At 38.4% G+C, this 18,329-nt stretch overlaps 1 protein-coding gene across 2 annotated transcripts in view; it reads right to left on the bottom strand.

Annotated features, from left to right (window-relative positions):
• The window catches only part of LOC120714798 (protocadherin-15-like), a 224,120-nt gene that overhangs the window by 49,622 nt on the left and 156,169 nt on the right, over positions 1–18,329 (bottom strand). For both annotated transcript variants that reach the window (XM_040001273.1, XM_040001274.1), the window contains exons 20-24: positions 14,425–14,730; positions 12,450–12,680; positions 8,952–9,068; positions 5,428–5,568; positions 4,006–4,118 (exon numbers count right to left, since the gene is read on the bottom strand). In XM_040001273.1, coding sequence (XP_039857207.1) covers positions 4,006–4,118; positions 5,428–5,568; positions 8,952–9,068; positions 12,450–12,680; positions 14,425–14,730 — 908 coding nt within the window. The remainder of the gene's footprint in view (positions 1–4,005; positions 4,119–5,427; positions 5,569–8,951; positions 9,069–12,449; positions 12,681–14,424; positions 14,731–18,329) is intronic.

The following is an 18,329-nucleotide window of genomic DNA, read 5'->3' as shown; positions in this document are numbered from 1 at the left end:
AGAAGGAGGATTCACATAGTGGGTCCATGTTAGATAGCAGCTTAGCCCTCCTCCCTAGTCACACACACACACAGAGAAAAAATATATTCAGTAAATATTCAGTTGCTTCCCATGTGCCCAGTGCTAAAGACTTCCCTAAAGGGTTGTGTGCGTGAGTTCCATTTAAAGGAGCCATTCACTCTGATTTAATGATAGAGCTCCAGAAAAATCTTTATCACCCAAAAAACCTGAGCAAAATCATTGTCTGCTCATTCACATTGATATAATTAATCTCTTCACAATCTTTCACATAAAAACACACTGGAAAAGCCTTAAATGAATAGAGAATTAGTTCAAGCATATAATATATTTAAACAGTGTCAAATACTTGTCATCCTGTTGCCTTGAAAAGCTAAAGCATAGTAATTACATCATTCCAGTTGCTGAATCAACAAGTCAGCAAGGAACAAGGTCTGACAGTTCAGAAGGCAAAAAGAAGAGAAAATCTGCGATGTGTGATTGAGAAGAAAAAGTGAGGATGAGAAGGGAAAAAGATCAAGTTTAATATACAATCTCAGTTCCAATAACTTTGAGATTCTGTGTAGAATGTCAAAATCTTACAAAATACATATTTTAAAAATAGCCAATTGAGGCATTTTACTATTTTATGAAAAATATTGACTCATTTTTAAATTGATGGCAAGCAATATGTCTCAAAAAGGGGCAAAAAAAAGCCTGAAAAAGTCAGTTGTACTAATGAAAACAGGTGGAGGAACATTTTTGAACCAAACAGGTTAATTAGCACAAGATCAGTAACATTACTGGGTAGAAAAAGAACATCCTAAAGAGTCAGAGTTTCTCTAATATGAAGATGGACAGAGGTTCATCATCTGCAAAGAACTTCATACACAAATTGTGGAGAATAATGTTTCTCAACATGACATTGTGAAAACTAGAATATCTCATCATCTACAGGGCATAATATGATCATTCAAAATGAAAACAAATCATTGAAAATGTACAATTTTGTCACAGAAATCACTGCATGGGATCAGGAAAACTTCCACAAATTCTTATTTCTGAACTCCATTTATCGTGCTATTCCCAGTTACAGGTTAAAGCTCTCCCATGAAAAGAAGAAGCCATGTGTAAACATGGTCCAGAAACATCATCCTCTCTGGACCAAAGCTCATTTAAATGGGAGTGAGGCAAAATGGAAACTGGTCTCTGGTCAAGCGAATCACAATCTGAACTTTTTTTTTTTTTTTTTTGAAAACACTGATGCCGAAGGAACCATGTGGCTTGTTATTAGCTCTCAGATCAAAAGCCCACAACTCTGATTCTATGTGGGTGGACCAGTGCTTATGGAATTGGCAGCTTGCACATCTGGAAAGGCATGATCAGTGCTGAAAGGTACACACAAGTTATAGAGCAGCACACGCTCCCACTCAGCATCCAGCAAGACCTTCAGGGATAGTCTTACATATTTCAATAAGAAAACACTAAACTGCGTACTGCGTCGAGAAAATGGCTTCATAGTAGATATAGGTTTAAGTAAATATTGAGATAATGCTTTTATCTACATTTCAGACAGACAAAAACAACAAGATGTTTATCTAAACTCTTCTGAAAAGCAAGTGGTAACATGCCGCTAAAGCAGCAACTACGGCATAAGCCATTTATTTTATCCAGCATTGACTGGGAGCTTCTCATTTCCCTCTGACAGATGGAGGAGACCAACCATAAAGCAGTAGAAAAAAATCATTAAGTCAGCCAAAGCCCTGCAGAGTTGTTTTAATTGTGTGCTCTGGTGCTGTAGGCATAGCTCACCTGATTGCTGCTATAACTAACTGAATTCACAGAGACAGACGAGATCTTCAGTGGACATTTAGAAAGTGATTTGTGTTCAGAAGGTTCCTTGGGGGGGGAGGACAATGTGGAGAGACAGAGTGACTGGGAATGAAGAGACAGATCATTGCGAGTGAGCAGATTGGATACTCTTCACTGGAGAGAACCTTGTCCAGCAGGAGAGGCTCAAGCACCTGGCTAATGCTTTCACGGCTCATAATTTACAGCAGGCCTTCCACTGCGTTCGGTTAGCATTGTTAATGTGAAACCCTACAGAGGTCTATGCCTGTGGTCTCGACCTTCTGAGTGTGCTTCAGACATACCACTTATTCAAAGCATTAATCAATAGCCTTTTAACAGCTATGTTGCTGTGCCTGTGTATCAATCACTGAATAAAGCTGAGCAACGGAGGAACGTGAGCACACACGCAAAGTGCTGGATTATAAACCATCAGGGAATTATTTATTTGGTGTGCACACACTGAACCATATGAGGAATGCACATATACACACACTCTACCAGGTACAAATTACCAAAGGTGAGATAGGCTGAAAGACAAAGCCAGGCACAAACAATGAAATAAAACCTAAAGTGCTGCGTTGACAGGTTGGTGAGGACTTACTTTTCCCTGTCTTATGCATAAAGGCCTACCGAACTCTGTTGCAGAAGACAGTCTTGCCAACACTCCCTAGTCTAACTGACATAGAAGCTAGTAAATCAATCCACTTAAAACAAGCTTTACTTTAAGCTCCTAATGACCGCAATGTGCCAGGTAACTATGCCATCAGACCTTAACGCTTCACAGTCTGAATGCTGCAGAACTTTACCTACAGCAGCAAAAAATAAAAAAATAAAAAAAATAGAAAACAACCGTTAACACTAGTTTGCCCTCATCAAAGAATATTTTTCTCAGCAGTGTCAGCTGGCAGGTTAATAATCCATGTTTATTTTGAATTATAGTTTAATTCTAATTACATTTATATAATTCAATTATGTATGACTTCTTGGCCTCCTTCTGAGTCAGAGTATTATCAGCCCACCCAACCTTGTAGATGAGCATGTCTATAGAGGGTATATTGTATGCGAATCCACTAGTCATCTTAGGCCACTGTAGATGATGTCTTCTCATCTTGCATCTTCCTCTGCAAGTTTAACAGTCTAAGTGGTTAATCTTGTCAAAAGAGACTCTTAATAAACTCAGAGGAAAGCCCTGTTTCTCCCACAGACAGACACAAATGTGATTTACAGCAGCGATGATATGCAGCATCTACCCTGCAGCTCTAATATATATTTATACATAAAACTCAGTGATCAGTCAAGCACAGAGAAGAGCATCATGGAGCTGGGAGACGCCGTATTAGAAATGATACCTCTTTGCAGAATATTCATGACATGAGAACAATAACGCAAACGGATCTCCTCAGCTTTTATATCCCTGGGAGAGCGCTTTAGATCAGCGGGCCAAATGTTCCTGGTGCGACCTAGATCTCGGCTCAAGACCAGAGGTGACCGCGCATTCACCGCTGTCGCACCCTACCTCTGGAATAACCTCCCTCTAGGTATTCGGGTTCTGATTCAATTCAATCTTTTGAATCTCGATTAAAAACTTATTTGTTTAGCCTTGCTTTCCCCGCCTCCTAGAGCCCGCATTTTTGGTGTACTGTAAGTTATCTTTTTCGCTTTATTAATATTTATAATGTTTTAACCTTCAGCCTTTCGGGTTGTGCCTACTATGCCTGGTGTATTATTGGTTAGTTATGTGACCCGCCTGTTAGTATATTTTATTTGTATTTTGTGTTTTGTATTTGTATTTATTATTGCTCTAACTCATTCTGTGAAGCACTTTGGCATACCTGTGGTTTTTTAAATGTGCTATATAAATAAAATTGTCTTGTATTGTATTGTAAAGCCATCATTAACACAGTTATAAATGTTCATGAAATTGTGACCTCAAACCCTTTGTGCATATCACCAACTGCTTAAATATTGATCAGAATATTGGGGAAGATGAATGTGATGTGACCACAGACACAAATGTGTCTTCAGGTGTTCTTGTCCACTTTCTCCAGCGTTTTACACCTATTGCCCCTGTCTGGCACTACAGCCTAAACTGCTCTTTGGTGTGTGAAGTTACAGGTTGGAGGCAGCTACATCAACAGCCGTGTCAAGGAGACTTACGTGTACTCTTCCTGGGTGAAGATTGGGATGCGAGAAGGCTGAAGGACTGTGATCTCCACCAAAGTGCTGTTAGACTTCACTGGCTCCCCATTGTCATAGGCTATCACAAAGAGCTGCAGTGAAGCAAGAGAAAACATGTGAACAAAAGACACATGCAAATGCAAGCACTAAATTAATACATTTTTTTAGCCTCAACATCTGCTCTCTGCACAAATAATTCCTTTTTTGGGGATTGCCAGTCATTTTTGCAAACATGTTCGGCATCCTAATAAAGACACAACGGCAAATCTGCTGTGGCGAGCAGGCTGCAAAGCTCCCAGAGAGTGAGAATGAACGTATTGATCTACATTCACAGACTGTGGAGAAAGGAGCTCGGGGAAGGGGGGGAAGGGAGGGTGGGGCTGAAAGAGAATGAACATAAAAATGTTTTTTCTTTTTAAAAAAAAAAAAAAAAAGAGTGTAAGTAAAAGAAAAAAAAGACAGATTAGGGCACAATATCCTGCAGCGCATGCTCAAGTGTTCACACCCACAAGCCTATGTAAAGTCACTGGAAATTGTTAAAAATAGCTCTATGTAAAATGCCTGGGAGGGGATTTGTTTTATCTAGAAAACTCTATATTATTTGTCACAGAGACAAGTTAGTTAAAATCAAAACGTTATTTGATTTTAAAGTATCATTTTAAAAAAGACTACACACATTTCTAACCCACTAAAATTTAGTGGAACTTGTATCACTTTAAAACAAGACAGACAGACAAAAGACAGCACTATGACTATGATGACTTTATCATTATACCATTATAATCAATTGTCAGTTCCACTGCTGCAATCACGTCATGATTACATGTTATATCACGTCATTACTAACTCGACGTGTCAAATTATTGTGAATTTTTTAAGCCAATAAATATCTTTTTAAATAGATTTTATGGCTTTTTTTATCTGCCAAATAAAGTGCTACTTTATTGAGTAGAGTATTAAAGCAGAATTATGTCAGTCATGAATTACAATCACTGCCTATTTCCCCAGTTATATACTGTCCTGTAACAATCAGGCTTTCAGCGCAGCAACTGTATCTTATATCATAAGATAAGCTGATAATCATAACTAAACACCGTTTACTGCCACTAGCACACCGGTTGTCTTATGTGCTATAAACTACTCAACCACAACATTTAAGGCACTGACAGGTAAGGTAAATAGCAGTGGTCATCCTGTTAAAGTGAAACCTTGGGTCCAGGCATTCATACAGATCACAATAACACATACCACCCACCGAAACATAATTCAGCTTTAACTCCTTTAAAAGCTTAAACAGCACATCTTTTTTTCTGCCTCATCTCTACAACCATTAAGTGACACTGACACTTTAATCAAAGGCACCTCATCACCACCTCTGCTGACATAATGGCTGTCACTCACGTTAAAGGTGACACTGGGCTCTTCATTGAGGTTGACCTTAGTGATAATTCTCCCTGTTTCTGCTTCCACATCAAAAATACTCCCACTGTATGGCGATCTGTTCAGATCCACTCTGTAGCGAACCAAACTGGCTGGAGTACCCTGGAGGAAGGAGAAAGAAGAGCACGAACAATATCAATGCAATAACAATCCACTTATCTGGACCCCACATTTTACATATTCAAATGAAAAGAAAAATGATGAAAACAGAGTACTTCAGGGTAATCTGATACAAAATGCAGTCAGGTCATAAAGGACTAGTAAACGTACTTGCTTAGCAACACGACTCGTAAATGTTATATTTTGTTATTTTATTATGCAACAGAACTGCAGTGGCTTATGTTTAAAAAATTTGCTCCTGTCTCTATAATAGTTCTTGTCAATTTTAAGAACTGAGAGCTTTTCCTCATAATTTGGTTCTCATCAGATACTCCTAAATAAAATCATTGTTATTCATTGGTTCAAATCTAGTAATCTAACTGGAAATAATATTAAGAAAAATTCATAAATTCATCTTTTTAGTCTCCAAGGTAACACACTTTGCATTCATTAATGCCAGCCTGGACTTTAATATGAACCTCTGATTAACATTAACCATGGTTGCTGATTACTAATCATCTCTATAGCTTATCTTATTCTAGTTCCCTCCTTGTGGACCTAAAACTGAGTCTGATTTTTAATAATCTTCTTGAAGCTTTCCTTCTTTGGCTGAACAGCTTTTGCTCCTCGGGGACTGGGTAAAACCTGGAACTAGAGAGAGGTAAAGCTTGTAGTAGCAGTGTATCTCTTGGGAGGCTTACTAACAAAAATGAGGTTACAAAACCATCTGAGTGAATTCACTAAGGGGATAAAACAAAATCCAATCTCTAAAAGCTCTTCAGATTGTTTTCTGACATTTAATTGAAAAGATGTCAGACCAGGACCACCAATTACGGAAAAAAAATATCCCCCACTAACTTCAGTAGTAAGACCTCTGCAGTGATGGCAGCAGCTTTGCTCTGGTAATGCCAATATCTGTTTTTTGTGCCCATAATTTCTCATTTGAAGTGTCTAATTTAATATCAAGACCATATTGTTATAAATAAACAGAATAAAAAAAAAAAATAAGACCATAATGCAATAAAGAAATAAATAGGAATAAAAATAAAAACCCAGACAGCAAAACTATTCACTGGAAAAGAGTGCTTTTCTTTATATCCTCATATTCCTTGAGAAACTAGAAATTAAAAGCAATTGGTGCACCACATAACTCAGGAGAGATGTACAAAAATATGTAAACTGTTGAGTGTTGTTACAGGAATATTTGTCCTTGTCTGCCGTGGCCACAGAAACGTTCAGCTGCACAACCACTTGGTCTTGTATGACATTCTACACATGGGATATGAATTTTTTATAGACACAGCCTGAGTGAACTCACTGTCGTTAACATTGCAAACAGGCGCCCAAAATGTCATGCATGACAAGCAATGCTCAAATGCAGTAAGAGAGGGGGGGGGAAAAAACAAAAATCACCCTCACTGTTTAACAAGTGAAGAAAATGCAATTAAAAATAAGATGTGTGGGTGTTTATTTCTAATTCTCTTCAACATAAAAATAGCAAATTCATTAAAACTGATCAATCTCAGAAGCCCTGAGAGGCACTGAACAATGCTTCAGAGACAGGCAACACAAAAGCAAGCCTTGATCCGAGAGTGTAATAAAGTCAACACGTCAATACGACTTATTTTGTTGGTTTTGGGAAATTACAAATGACTCATTTGACTTGTAAGTGACTAGAAGGTTACTGAGGAAATGGGAATCGCTAAAAGAAGAAAACTTCCTCTGCCGTGATCAACCCAATCACAGAAGAAAGAAAAAACAACAGACTCAAAAATAACAGACTGTTTAAATCTTCCCCTGAAGAATAAAAGGTTTATACTGGAACATTTGTCTCCATGGTGATCTCCTCTCTCATTCAGGGTGATATTAACATTGACGTTATGGGGTTGAGTGGTGTGCAGAAAATGCAGTTACTTTTTAAAACCCATTAGTATCACTTCTGCTAAGGTGCAGGTGGACAGGTATTATGCTAGCTTTACAACAAAGTACAAAATGTCCTCTACAAAAATAATAAAAAAAAGAAAAACTCATTCAGGAGAAATGCATTAAAACCTTCACAAAACACACTCATTGCTTACATGTGTCAGATTGACATGACAATTCTGTTTCTTTATTATGCTGGCGGGGTTTTGCTAGCCTGCTTAACAGAGACGGACATTTGTTGGCATGTTTAGAAATCACTAGACTCTTTCCACCTAACAGGTGTGTCCATGACAGAAACTGGGTTAGTCAGCCCTTGTTAGTAAACCAACACTTCTTTCCGTTAAAATATTTTCCCATGTCACTCCATGCCTTTGTGGGAAGATATGGATGATTTCCGAACTGTGTTTTAGTGCTGCTAGATCTTTGTCAGTTAGAATAGTGACCATGAAAGAAAAAACAAGACTTCATTTTACAAATGATGATACACAGGGTTTGGATTTTAGGAGTTCACTATCAACTATCTGATGGACAGGTGTACCTCCTGTGAGACAGAAACCCAGGATGTGGGAGTGTTTTCTCTGGGAGGAAAGGTAAGATGTGCACTAGTCTCTGTGACATTCTTGAGATGCTCAACCACCTACAGCTGGCACTGACAGGAATCAGTATCTCTGTGCTTACATGCTGGAGAGAGAATGCAAGATTCTTCAGACCTGGTGAGATCCGACCAGCGGCTGTGCTATTAATAAGAAGCATCAAGTTTGCTTTCCAAAAAACATCCAGAGCTGGACACGACTAGCACATGGCGAGGAGGTCGCTAGGAAATTCAGATTTCTATTTTTGACTCTGAAAGTTTTTAAAGATAAATCAATAATCGAATTTGATCACTGAAGTAATTTGATAATGTTGCTTTAAATATAAAAATCACACATAAAAGCCAAGAGGAATAAACCAGTGCAGTCGAGAACACTGCTGGGTGACCAAGTCCAATAAAATATGAAGATTTTCTCAGCTAAATAATACTAAGACAAGAATTCATAAAAACTGTACTATCTACACATTTCCAGTCTCCCTCGGTTGTCACAATTTCTTTTCTGCACGGAGTAATGTTCCTTGGATTTCAGACTATATTAAGACAGCTCCCAACAGATCCTGCTCAGATAGTGAGGCAAAGAAGTTTGAGGAAATCTGACACTCTGAGGCGAGTGAATGACTCATACAAATGGAGATGCACACCTTGCAGTTAGAGTTGGTTTGGAATAAACTTTCACACAGCACTGCAATTCTAATAAGAGCACTGAGGTCCTGAAAACATCTTTTAAATGCATCATGTGAAATGACATTCTGACAGAAACATGTAGGTCTGAAATCATCAATCAGAGCCCCCCACCCCCCTTTCATCTCTTTCTCCACTGTTGCATATCTTAATCATAACATGTGCACAGCATTTTTCAAACAGTACTCACTGGTGGGTCTTGGTCCTCAGCATAAACTGTGGTAATAACTGTTCCTTTCTCTGCATTGGGTGCCACCATGCCTTTATACAGGTCTTGCTTAAAAATGGGGGCGAAATCATTCATGTCCTGAAATGAAACACAGATCAGTTAATATCTTAGTGCCATTGTTTACCTAAACATTGCAGTTCATATGTTAAAGCAAATCAGGTATCAGTAAAAAAAAAAAAAAAGAAGCTTATTTTTACTTCATGTATTAATAGAGTAAAGCAGAAGGGAGTAGAAAGGGCCAAATGAATTCAGCAATATTCTATCACCACTATGTTTTCTAATGCTGTTTGCATGGTGAATTAATAATATGGTAGATTTTGCAGTTGCTGCTCTACTTGACTTCAGTTAACACTTCAGTAATTCAGAATGCCCCCTGGCAGAGCAAGTAAGTCCCCCAAATAAACTCTAGTTTGTAGCCTTGTTAACATATGCATTTGGTGTTTTTTTCCTACGCTAGAAGACATATCATTAGCAAACAAACAGCCAAGTCCATGGCGCTTTTGCTTTTGCCTTAGAAGTGCTGAAACACAGATTAACTCAGTCAGGATTTCATACATAAGAAAACTAAAGAGTAAGTCTTTTCAACTTGCTTACTTACTAGAGCCAGCAATACAGAGGAGAGGCTCATCTAACATTAGCAAAGTATTATTATGTATTTGATAACAGAGTAATATCTGCTCACTATGCAGACGTCTCAGCTTAGTCACTTAACTTAATACCTTCATTTAAGAACAGTAACGCCCAACAGTGCCCAATAGTGTGTATTACGCTATTCCTAATAGTGAACAGAATACATCCACGTGCAACATAAAGGCATGTGAAAACAGCACAGCAGCTGTCTGAAAATTAAATGGAAATATCAAGTGAGCAGCAGTTCTTTGGGTGAAAAGGTTTGGTTGATGTGAAAGCTCAGAGCAAAGTGGCCAGACTACAGGCTCAAACTCAAATAACCACTTGTTACAACTAAGGTATGCAGAAAAGCATCTGTGATGCATTGTGGGCTTTTAATGCTGGGGTGGTACTTGATCTGGGCTTTTATAGTTTAAGAACAGGAGACCAAGGCTTCAATTCACACACGCTCACTGAAATTGGACAATTGAAGATTGGAAAAAAAATGCTGCTTTGTTTTGATTTGAATGATAGGGTCAGAATTTTCCCTGGATAACACAAGGATCGATTTGTCTTGCCTTGTGTCAACAATTCATTATACTGGTGGCGATGGGAATATGTTCTCAAAACCTCACTGCTTTGTTTATGCTGCTTCCAGCAGCATAAACAAAGCTAAAATCATCTCAAACTGGTTTCTTTAACATGACAATTAGTTCACTCTACACAAATGACCTCCTCAGTCACCAGATTTCAAAGCAAGAGCACACCTTTGAGATGCGATGATTTGATCCATCATCACGTCTCAAAGGTACACGAGCAGGAGATTCACATTATAAACGTGCAGCCTGTGAAATGTCATCATGTCATTCTGGACTAAACATCCCTGAGGAATGTTTTCAAAACTTTTTCAAAACTCTTGAAGAATTAAAGCAGTTTGGAAGGCAAAAGAAAGTCCAGCCTCTAACTAATTAATGAAATAGCCACTACCTTTATTAGATAAACATTACAGGACCTGCTAACAGTGGATAGGTACAAAACATTTACTGTCACTAACACATGATGAGAATAACAGATGATGGCAAAATTTAGTTTAATAACAATAATATTTAATCAGATCATTATGTAAATGTGTATGTGTATGCTGAGCTTTCAGGCTAGTATCTGTGTTCCAACATTTACAAATTTAAAAAAAAGAAAACTATTTTATCAGCATTCAGTTATTAATTGCTCCCTAGAACACGTGAGAGTGTCATCATAACAGCACAGCTTTAATCACCTTCTCCTAGTTAACAATGCACAGCAAAGCTCTACCATGTTTGAGTCTGCAAAGAAAGAAAATCTTGTCAACTATGCAAACCTTGCTTTGCTGTGTGAAAATGAAAAACTCAGTAAGCCATTCACATATCTCTCAGGAATAGCTTAACTCTATTATAACTACTGGAGCCTGATGTTTCCTTCTCCTGAATTTTCTCTTTACTTTCCTCTGTTTTGGCTGAGCCATGGGCAACAGTATGTGTTCTATAAGCTCAGTGGTGGAGGGCAGTCTCCCTTTGATCTATACACAGGTTTAGTGTTTCCTAGCAGAAAATCTATGATACAGCCCTTGCTTTGAACAACAAAGTCTGATCCTTGTGCTGCAAGTGTTCACAAGGAAGCCATGTCTGCACATATGTATGTGCTACATGTACGTGTAGAGTACATGCGACACCTTTGCCACACACACGCATACAAACATGTGCATTTATGAAGTTAAAAACAAAAGGAAAAACTTTGGGAGATTCAAAACAGCAGCACAAGGAAAGCAGTTAATCCATCACAGCAAAGTATATGATAAAGGAGGCAATAACAAAACAATACAAGGGAAAAAAATCAAACATAGATGACTTCAAATAACTCTCCGGAGGTGTTACACGGGGAAGGAAGTAAAATCAGTGGAATCAACTCTATCTCCATCCCTAGTTCCCTGGAAGCCTGTATGAATCCATTAGACTCATTCTAACTCATATCCGCCATTTGAAATAGCAGTCGCTGCTTTGATATCAGTAGCTGTGCAATGTTTATCCTATCAAACACCATTCCTGGGTGACAGCAAAAAGAATGCAACAAAGCTTTTCCTTATCAGAGGACAAAGTCACTCTACAGGTTGGCAGACCATGTGGTGAGCATGCTGGATAGGCACTTGCTCTCATTCTGGGGAATATCAAAAGCTTAATTCTACAGACTTGGAGACAGTCACTGTGGGTGGACCGAATTCATACACAGAGATAAATGTGAACACATTTTGAAGAATACCTCAGAGTTAAAACGCACAACCATTAACACACGCATACACACATGAACAGTATCACAATACAAGGTGTCTAATCCTTTCGTTGGGATTCAGCTGTTAATCTCTTGAAAGGCTGGGAAGGGAACACAAGCTCCTGAAAAACCTGACATAATTGCTGTCACAAAGCTAATGAGTCATTCAAGTCAGGGATAGCACTGTGTGCCAGACAGAAACGCATATCCATCAATTCTTTTTTTTCCCCTTCCGGTGATGCTGAGAGGACGAGCAGGTCAGGAGGCCAAAACGTGGTTTACAAAGGGAATGCAGTCGCGTTTGCAATAAATGGCATTAAATTGAATTTAACATCACAAAGCAGTGCAGGTACAATACTGTAATGTGTCTCTATTCTCCAATCCCCTTTTGAATTGTGGCTTATGCAAGCTATTACTAATGTAAAACTATGCTAACAATTCACTACATATTCACTGTCAGTGCTGCACATCCGGAGGGACAGTGCGGGTAGATGAAAGGAGAATAACACATAGGAGGGTTTGGTAGACAAGTTATCTGGAGGCTCCTACCGTGATGTGGACTGTGACAGTAGCTTGCCCAGGAGGCATGACCCCTCCTTGGTTGACAGCTTCTACCTGGAATGTGTAAGAAGCCCCCATGTTCATAGCTGCCAGGGACTCGAAGTCCAGGGTCTGCAGTACAGCTAACACCCCTGTTACAGGGTTCAGGGAAAACAGCTGCCTGGCTGATTCAGTCTTGATCCGATAAGTGACATTGGAGAAGAGATCTAAGTCTAACGCCTAGGAGGAGGAGGAGGAAAGGAAAGCATTAACACTGGAGAAAGTAAGGTGATGAAAGAGGAGAGAGGACGAGCCTAACATTATAATTTCAAAATCAGAACCTTTCATATAAGCTGGTAAGCATAGGCCATAGACGACGAATAGTGATGCCCCTTTTTTTACAGTGTAGGAGCTACTTGCATCAGTCATTAATCAGACACTGATTAAATTAAATCACTATGGAGAATTCATTGCATTAAATCACAAATTGCAAAGTAGAGCGATGGCTGCTTCAATAGGAGATATATTAGATGCAGCATAATGCAGGACATGTTTTTGGGGGATTCGTTAGCCACTTACACAGTATTTCACTCATAAGCAGAAAGAAGACTTACAAAGAGTTATTACATTTGTTAAGTAAGAGTAAACACAAAGCGCAGCTGAGGCGAACGGAAATCTTTGAGTATTAAGACCATGAATGTTTGGGACCTTGTTTCTCCTGTGCTTCCTGTTTTTCACAAAAACAACAAAATGCCAACACTGAGAGGAAGAGAAGAGTTGACATAAGGACACATTTTGCATTTAATGTTAAGGAAAAACTTTTACACTTTATATTTATTATTTCTACCATAACCTTATGATATTTAGTCAACTAAAACTAATACAATTCAGATGCCATATATTATGACTAAAACTAAATCAAAATTTGCCATGAAATGAACACCCTCAGAGCTGACAGAATTGAGAGTGCCAAGTGTCGTCTGCACTTAAACATGCTCATCTGCACGAAAACACTAACACACACACACTAAAGTAAGTTAAACTGTGGAAATACTCTGAGTAACAACATTTAAGATTATTGCTAAAGGGCCAATGTCTTGAAAATCTGAAAAACAAAAATTCCTTTATGAACACTTTCAAAGTTGATAGGTTGTATCCTCAGGGGAAGACAGACATATGCACTGAGGAACCCACATACATAGCTATCTAATACAATATAGTTTATCTTAGTCACTTTTTCTTTCTTTCTTTTTGTGTGAGATTAAAAAAAAAAAAAAAACTAAGACAGACTCTGTTCTGTTCTCTCACCTGTGCTATTTAGGTATTTTGCCAACCACCCTGGTGCGCTCAGAGTTAATGTGTCGTCTAGGAGATTAATGGTGTCACAGTGCCACTGTCACTCACACCCTTCGACCTCGGCCCCCACCTGCCCTTCTTCTCCCCCTCCCCCTCAAGCTTTATCCCCGTCTGGGAGATGTCACTCACAATAGCCCAGCAATTACTCGCCCCTCTGCTCGCGTTTGCTCCTCGTGCACCGGGTTTTTCGACACTACACTTCGGCGCAAACAAATGCACTGCTGTTTGACAGGGTTGAAGCGATGCCAAAGACAGATTCCACCAATTGAAAAAAAAAATAAAACGTTTTTCTCAATTTCTTTCACAACAAACAATAAACATTCTATTAACATTGGTTGTGAAGGATCGAAAAACAATTCTCTTCTGAAGCCGGTTTGACAATTTGAGGAAGTTTTCAGTTTTATTCTTAAAAAAAAGCACAGAGAGCTGTCACCGCACTGCATAAAAGATTATATATGTTGCTGGCTGCATAATTGCCTCTGTCTGGAAGCATTTGACATTTTAAACTGCTAAATTGCGAGCTCTTGAAGTTAAAAGATTCCAAAAGCCTTTTTAACACAAACACCTGTACCATACATCAGGGGAAAGGAGACATTTGGTGAAAATCGCTTGGACATCAAGTTCTTACACTTAGCTGCAGGACTACAGTTCCCACAGGGCTGTTCTCAGGCACATTCACCACATAAGTCTGCTGGGAGAACACCGGGCTGTTGTCATCGATATCCGTGACCTGGACTGAGACAGTGAAAGAGGTCCGTCGCGGGTCTACTGCCCCATCTGAGGCTTCAACCACCAAGTCATACTGACTTCTTGACTCCCGATCAAGTGGCACTCGTGTGTAGATGCTTCCATTAGCGCTTATTGTAAACAAGTCGGGATGATTCACGATCCGGTAGCGCACCTGGCCATTAGCGCCTGCATCTGGATCTGTGGCCTGGGAAAAAAATAAAATGATCAGAGGGCTCAGTTATGGGAAGATTAATGCTTATCTTTGTTTATTCAGTGCAGAAATGCAGAGAATCATAATATCTAAGCGGCTCGCCCACATAAATTCTATACTTGAATTAAGTCTTTTCTTTGACCTCAGCATTGGTTATTTGATCTCTGACACTTGCAGCCTTTGTTCTTGCTGATTTCAAACAATTAACATTAAACGCTGCAAAACCCAAAGCGAGTTGCCACATTTTAATGGTGGAAGCAGTTAATATTATGCTAAATGAGCCATCAATGAAATGCAATCAATACACTTCTTTTCATTCCTGAAGCTGCTTTAGAAAAACCTGTGGGAAACAACGAGAAACCATTTACATATATCAATACTCCAAGAGAGAAATATTCATCAAATACATCATGTGAAGAGCTGATTATATAACTGAGATGCAGAGGTTTTCCTTTTTTTTAAAAAAAAATTATTATTACAATAATTATCAGAGAACTAAAGACCCAAGGGAATGCTACTGTGGTGCCATTATGATCATGCAGGGTTCAAATAAATACCACAGAGCCAATCATGGGTCATTACATATAAGCCCGTGTCTATAAAAGCAGCGGCTATATTTAAAAAACAAGAACAAAAACCCAACTAAGTAAAGTATCTGAAATATTTACAGTCTGTGGAAATTGAGGGAGGAAACAGCTTTTTTCAGGGAACTGCAGAGTTGCATATGTACATTTAAAGTTACAGATGACAAAACATTACATTAAATTAGCATTTGGGATATTAATGGCTATGTATCTGTTTTCAAGACCCACTCCAACCTCAGCATTACATTATATGATCCAGATGATGAGATTTTCTTCACACTGAAGCAGTTTCTGTGGGGACACATTTGGACAGCATTTCTTAGTAATCTAACTTGCGAGTTTTAAATTGTGAGCTCGTGGGCAGGCTCTATATAGTGACTCTGAGAGCAATAGAAGATCCTGCAGGTACAGGTGGCTTCAGCACAAAAACAGCTTGAGTAGGTGGGTTTTAAAGAACAGACCCACGCAGACCTCTAATATAGTACAAGGGAAATGAGTCTACTTTGTGCTCTGCTGGTGTGGGTCTAGTAGATTTATTTATTTATTTTGGTTTTGTTCTGGATCATTAATGTTGAAACCTAAAATTCATTCTGAATTGCCCCCTTCTATTGCACTTATTTTTTTCTGTTCTCTGTCCTCTACAGTATTTTTAAAAATAAATTCAAGCACTGATGTCTTCATCTCAACAACATCTAAAGGGGTGTTTTTGAGGAGAGTAAAGAGCTGCGTAGCATCTCTTTCAGATGTCTTGAACAATCAGACTCACTTTATCAAGGAATCTGTGTGGTAAAAAATAAACTATCTTCAACAGCTTGTCCAATTAGCAACAATTTCTCATGATGCCTCCATGATGTGTGCGACACAAGCGCTAATCTATCTGTCCTCCAGTCATTTGCGTGCTCAGATTATGACTCCCTGCTAAGAGCAAATAGAATGGGCTTATATGGTTAGGATTTGTAAGTCACAGAACAAACGGCTCTATTAGCATAACCGGCAAAGCTGTCAGTTGTGATAACCTGGTAAATCATCTGCAGTCTATATGAGTGTGTACAAAATAAGAACAGGTGGGAACCAGCTCCAGTTACGCTAACGATAATCCGAAATGCTTTAAGGCTAGCAATAAGCTACTTAATAGCATTATGCATTTCCACTGCAATCATCTCCACTGTTGGCAATTGCCTAAAGCTTTGTGGCTGGCTGGATTGTAACTTTCTTCCTACAGGTGAATTCAAAGTAGTACAGGAAAACCGAACCAATTTTATTGGTGGAAATCAGATTTGAATGTGAAATACTTCAATTAAAACAAATAAGCCTTATGCCAGCAGTCAGCATCCCACCCTTCCCTCCTCTGTCACTTAGCACATTATGTGACAGTAAGCTGTGGGTTACTGATTTGATAGGAGAGCATTTGTTCCGCAAGACAGTTATAGACATGCACACAGTACAAGGCTCCTATAAAATCTCCACATCACAAGATGTTTTCTAGGTTTTCTGAAAGAAAGCTGCAAGTTACTAAACATTGGTTGGTGTTTCAGGATAGATGATGAAACATAGAGAAATGTTTAAGCGATGTATGTTAAGTGACAATGCCCTGGATGGTAAGATTTTTTTTGCCCTCTTTTTCCATTTTCTTTGCCAAGATGTCATGTGCCATCGCAGTGTATGAACTCAATGCAGCAGAGGTATCGAACTGCCAGAAGCTCAATTCATTTTCATCTAAGATAAACTCTATTATTAAACACCAAGCCACCTATTATTTTTGTTCGATTTCTTTTGACCTCACACAGTTAAACAATGTTCTCCTGCATATTTCTATCTAATGTATTCATGCTTGCTGCTGTACATTACTGATGATTCCAAGTGGCTAAAAAGGTTAATATCAAATGTGATGAAGGTATCTATTATTGCACCTCTTGTCAACTGGAATGCAAATGGCACATGTCATTTTGGTGAAATGTGGTGATTTATATTTTAAGCTAAAAGCCCACAGTTATCATTATATACGCATTTGCACTTTTCCTGCAATAACAAATACTACTTTAGACACGACTCCTAATGTAATACAAAAAAGAGAAGAAAATTAACAATTGCGCTATCTGCGTTACAGACAGAGTTTATTTAGGCCCCTCATCCTGAAGGGCATGTTCGCTCAAATAATGTTCAGTGAGCAAGATCTCCAAAAATGCAAATATATGCTCCTTCCACAGAAAATAAGCAAAATGTCACTCCTCCGTGACGGGATTAAACCAAGGAGATAAACGAGAAAAAGCAAAGGGATTTCCTACACACAGGCTTAGGGTGGACATAGAAATAATACTTTAGGACTAAGATTTTAGCCAATATTTAGACAACTATCTTAGGACTAAATTATAAATATCTGGAAGCTTTAATCCTTAAGCAAGCTAAATGCAGACATTTCTCAATCAGAGAACTATCAGTTGTCAATCCAGAAATGTATTTATGTAGTTTGCCATTAACAAACTGGAGCAGCACTATATCATCTGTTCTATATCAGTGCAAGCCTGCAGAATTTAAAAGTGGTATTGGATTTTGAAGAATGTTGAAAAATGATTTAAGAATTGTATTTTAGCATACACACATACAAATTTCACCTAAATTCCAAGTCTATGTTTTTATTTTTGGACTGGTATAGCAATAAGATTTTTTATTTATTTATTTTTCATACAAGACCTTGATGGAGCCCCTCAATTTGTCCACTATATGAACCATTTTAAGTCACTTCCTCTTTCCTTTTATTCAGGCTTCTTGTGATTGGTTGCCAGTTGTAAAAAAAATAGATTTTCAGGACTTTGTAATGTAAGAAGCTACACTATTATGAATAAGTACGTATAAAAGAACAGCAGGTCTCCTTTAATGATGAATCTTACTGCCTTTCAGGATTTTGCCTGATGGAGTGTAACATATGAGAAATGTGACCAAATATCACCAAAATGACTAAAATTAAAAACATCACATTATATAAGAATGACTATTCTTTTTTTCCCTGCA

This window comes from Simochromis diagramma, unplaced genomic scaffold (genome assembly GCF_900408965.1).
Source record: "Simochromis diagramma unplaced genomic scaffold, fSimDia1.1 OVJJ01000421.1, whole genome shotgun sequence".
Classification (NCBI taxonomy): Eukaryota; Metazoa; Chordata; class Actinopteri; order Cichliformes; family Cichlidae; genus Simochromis; species Simochromis diagramma.
Note: the sequence above shows the minus strand (reverse complement) of the source record. Positions and strands in the feature narration are given on the sequence as shown.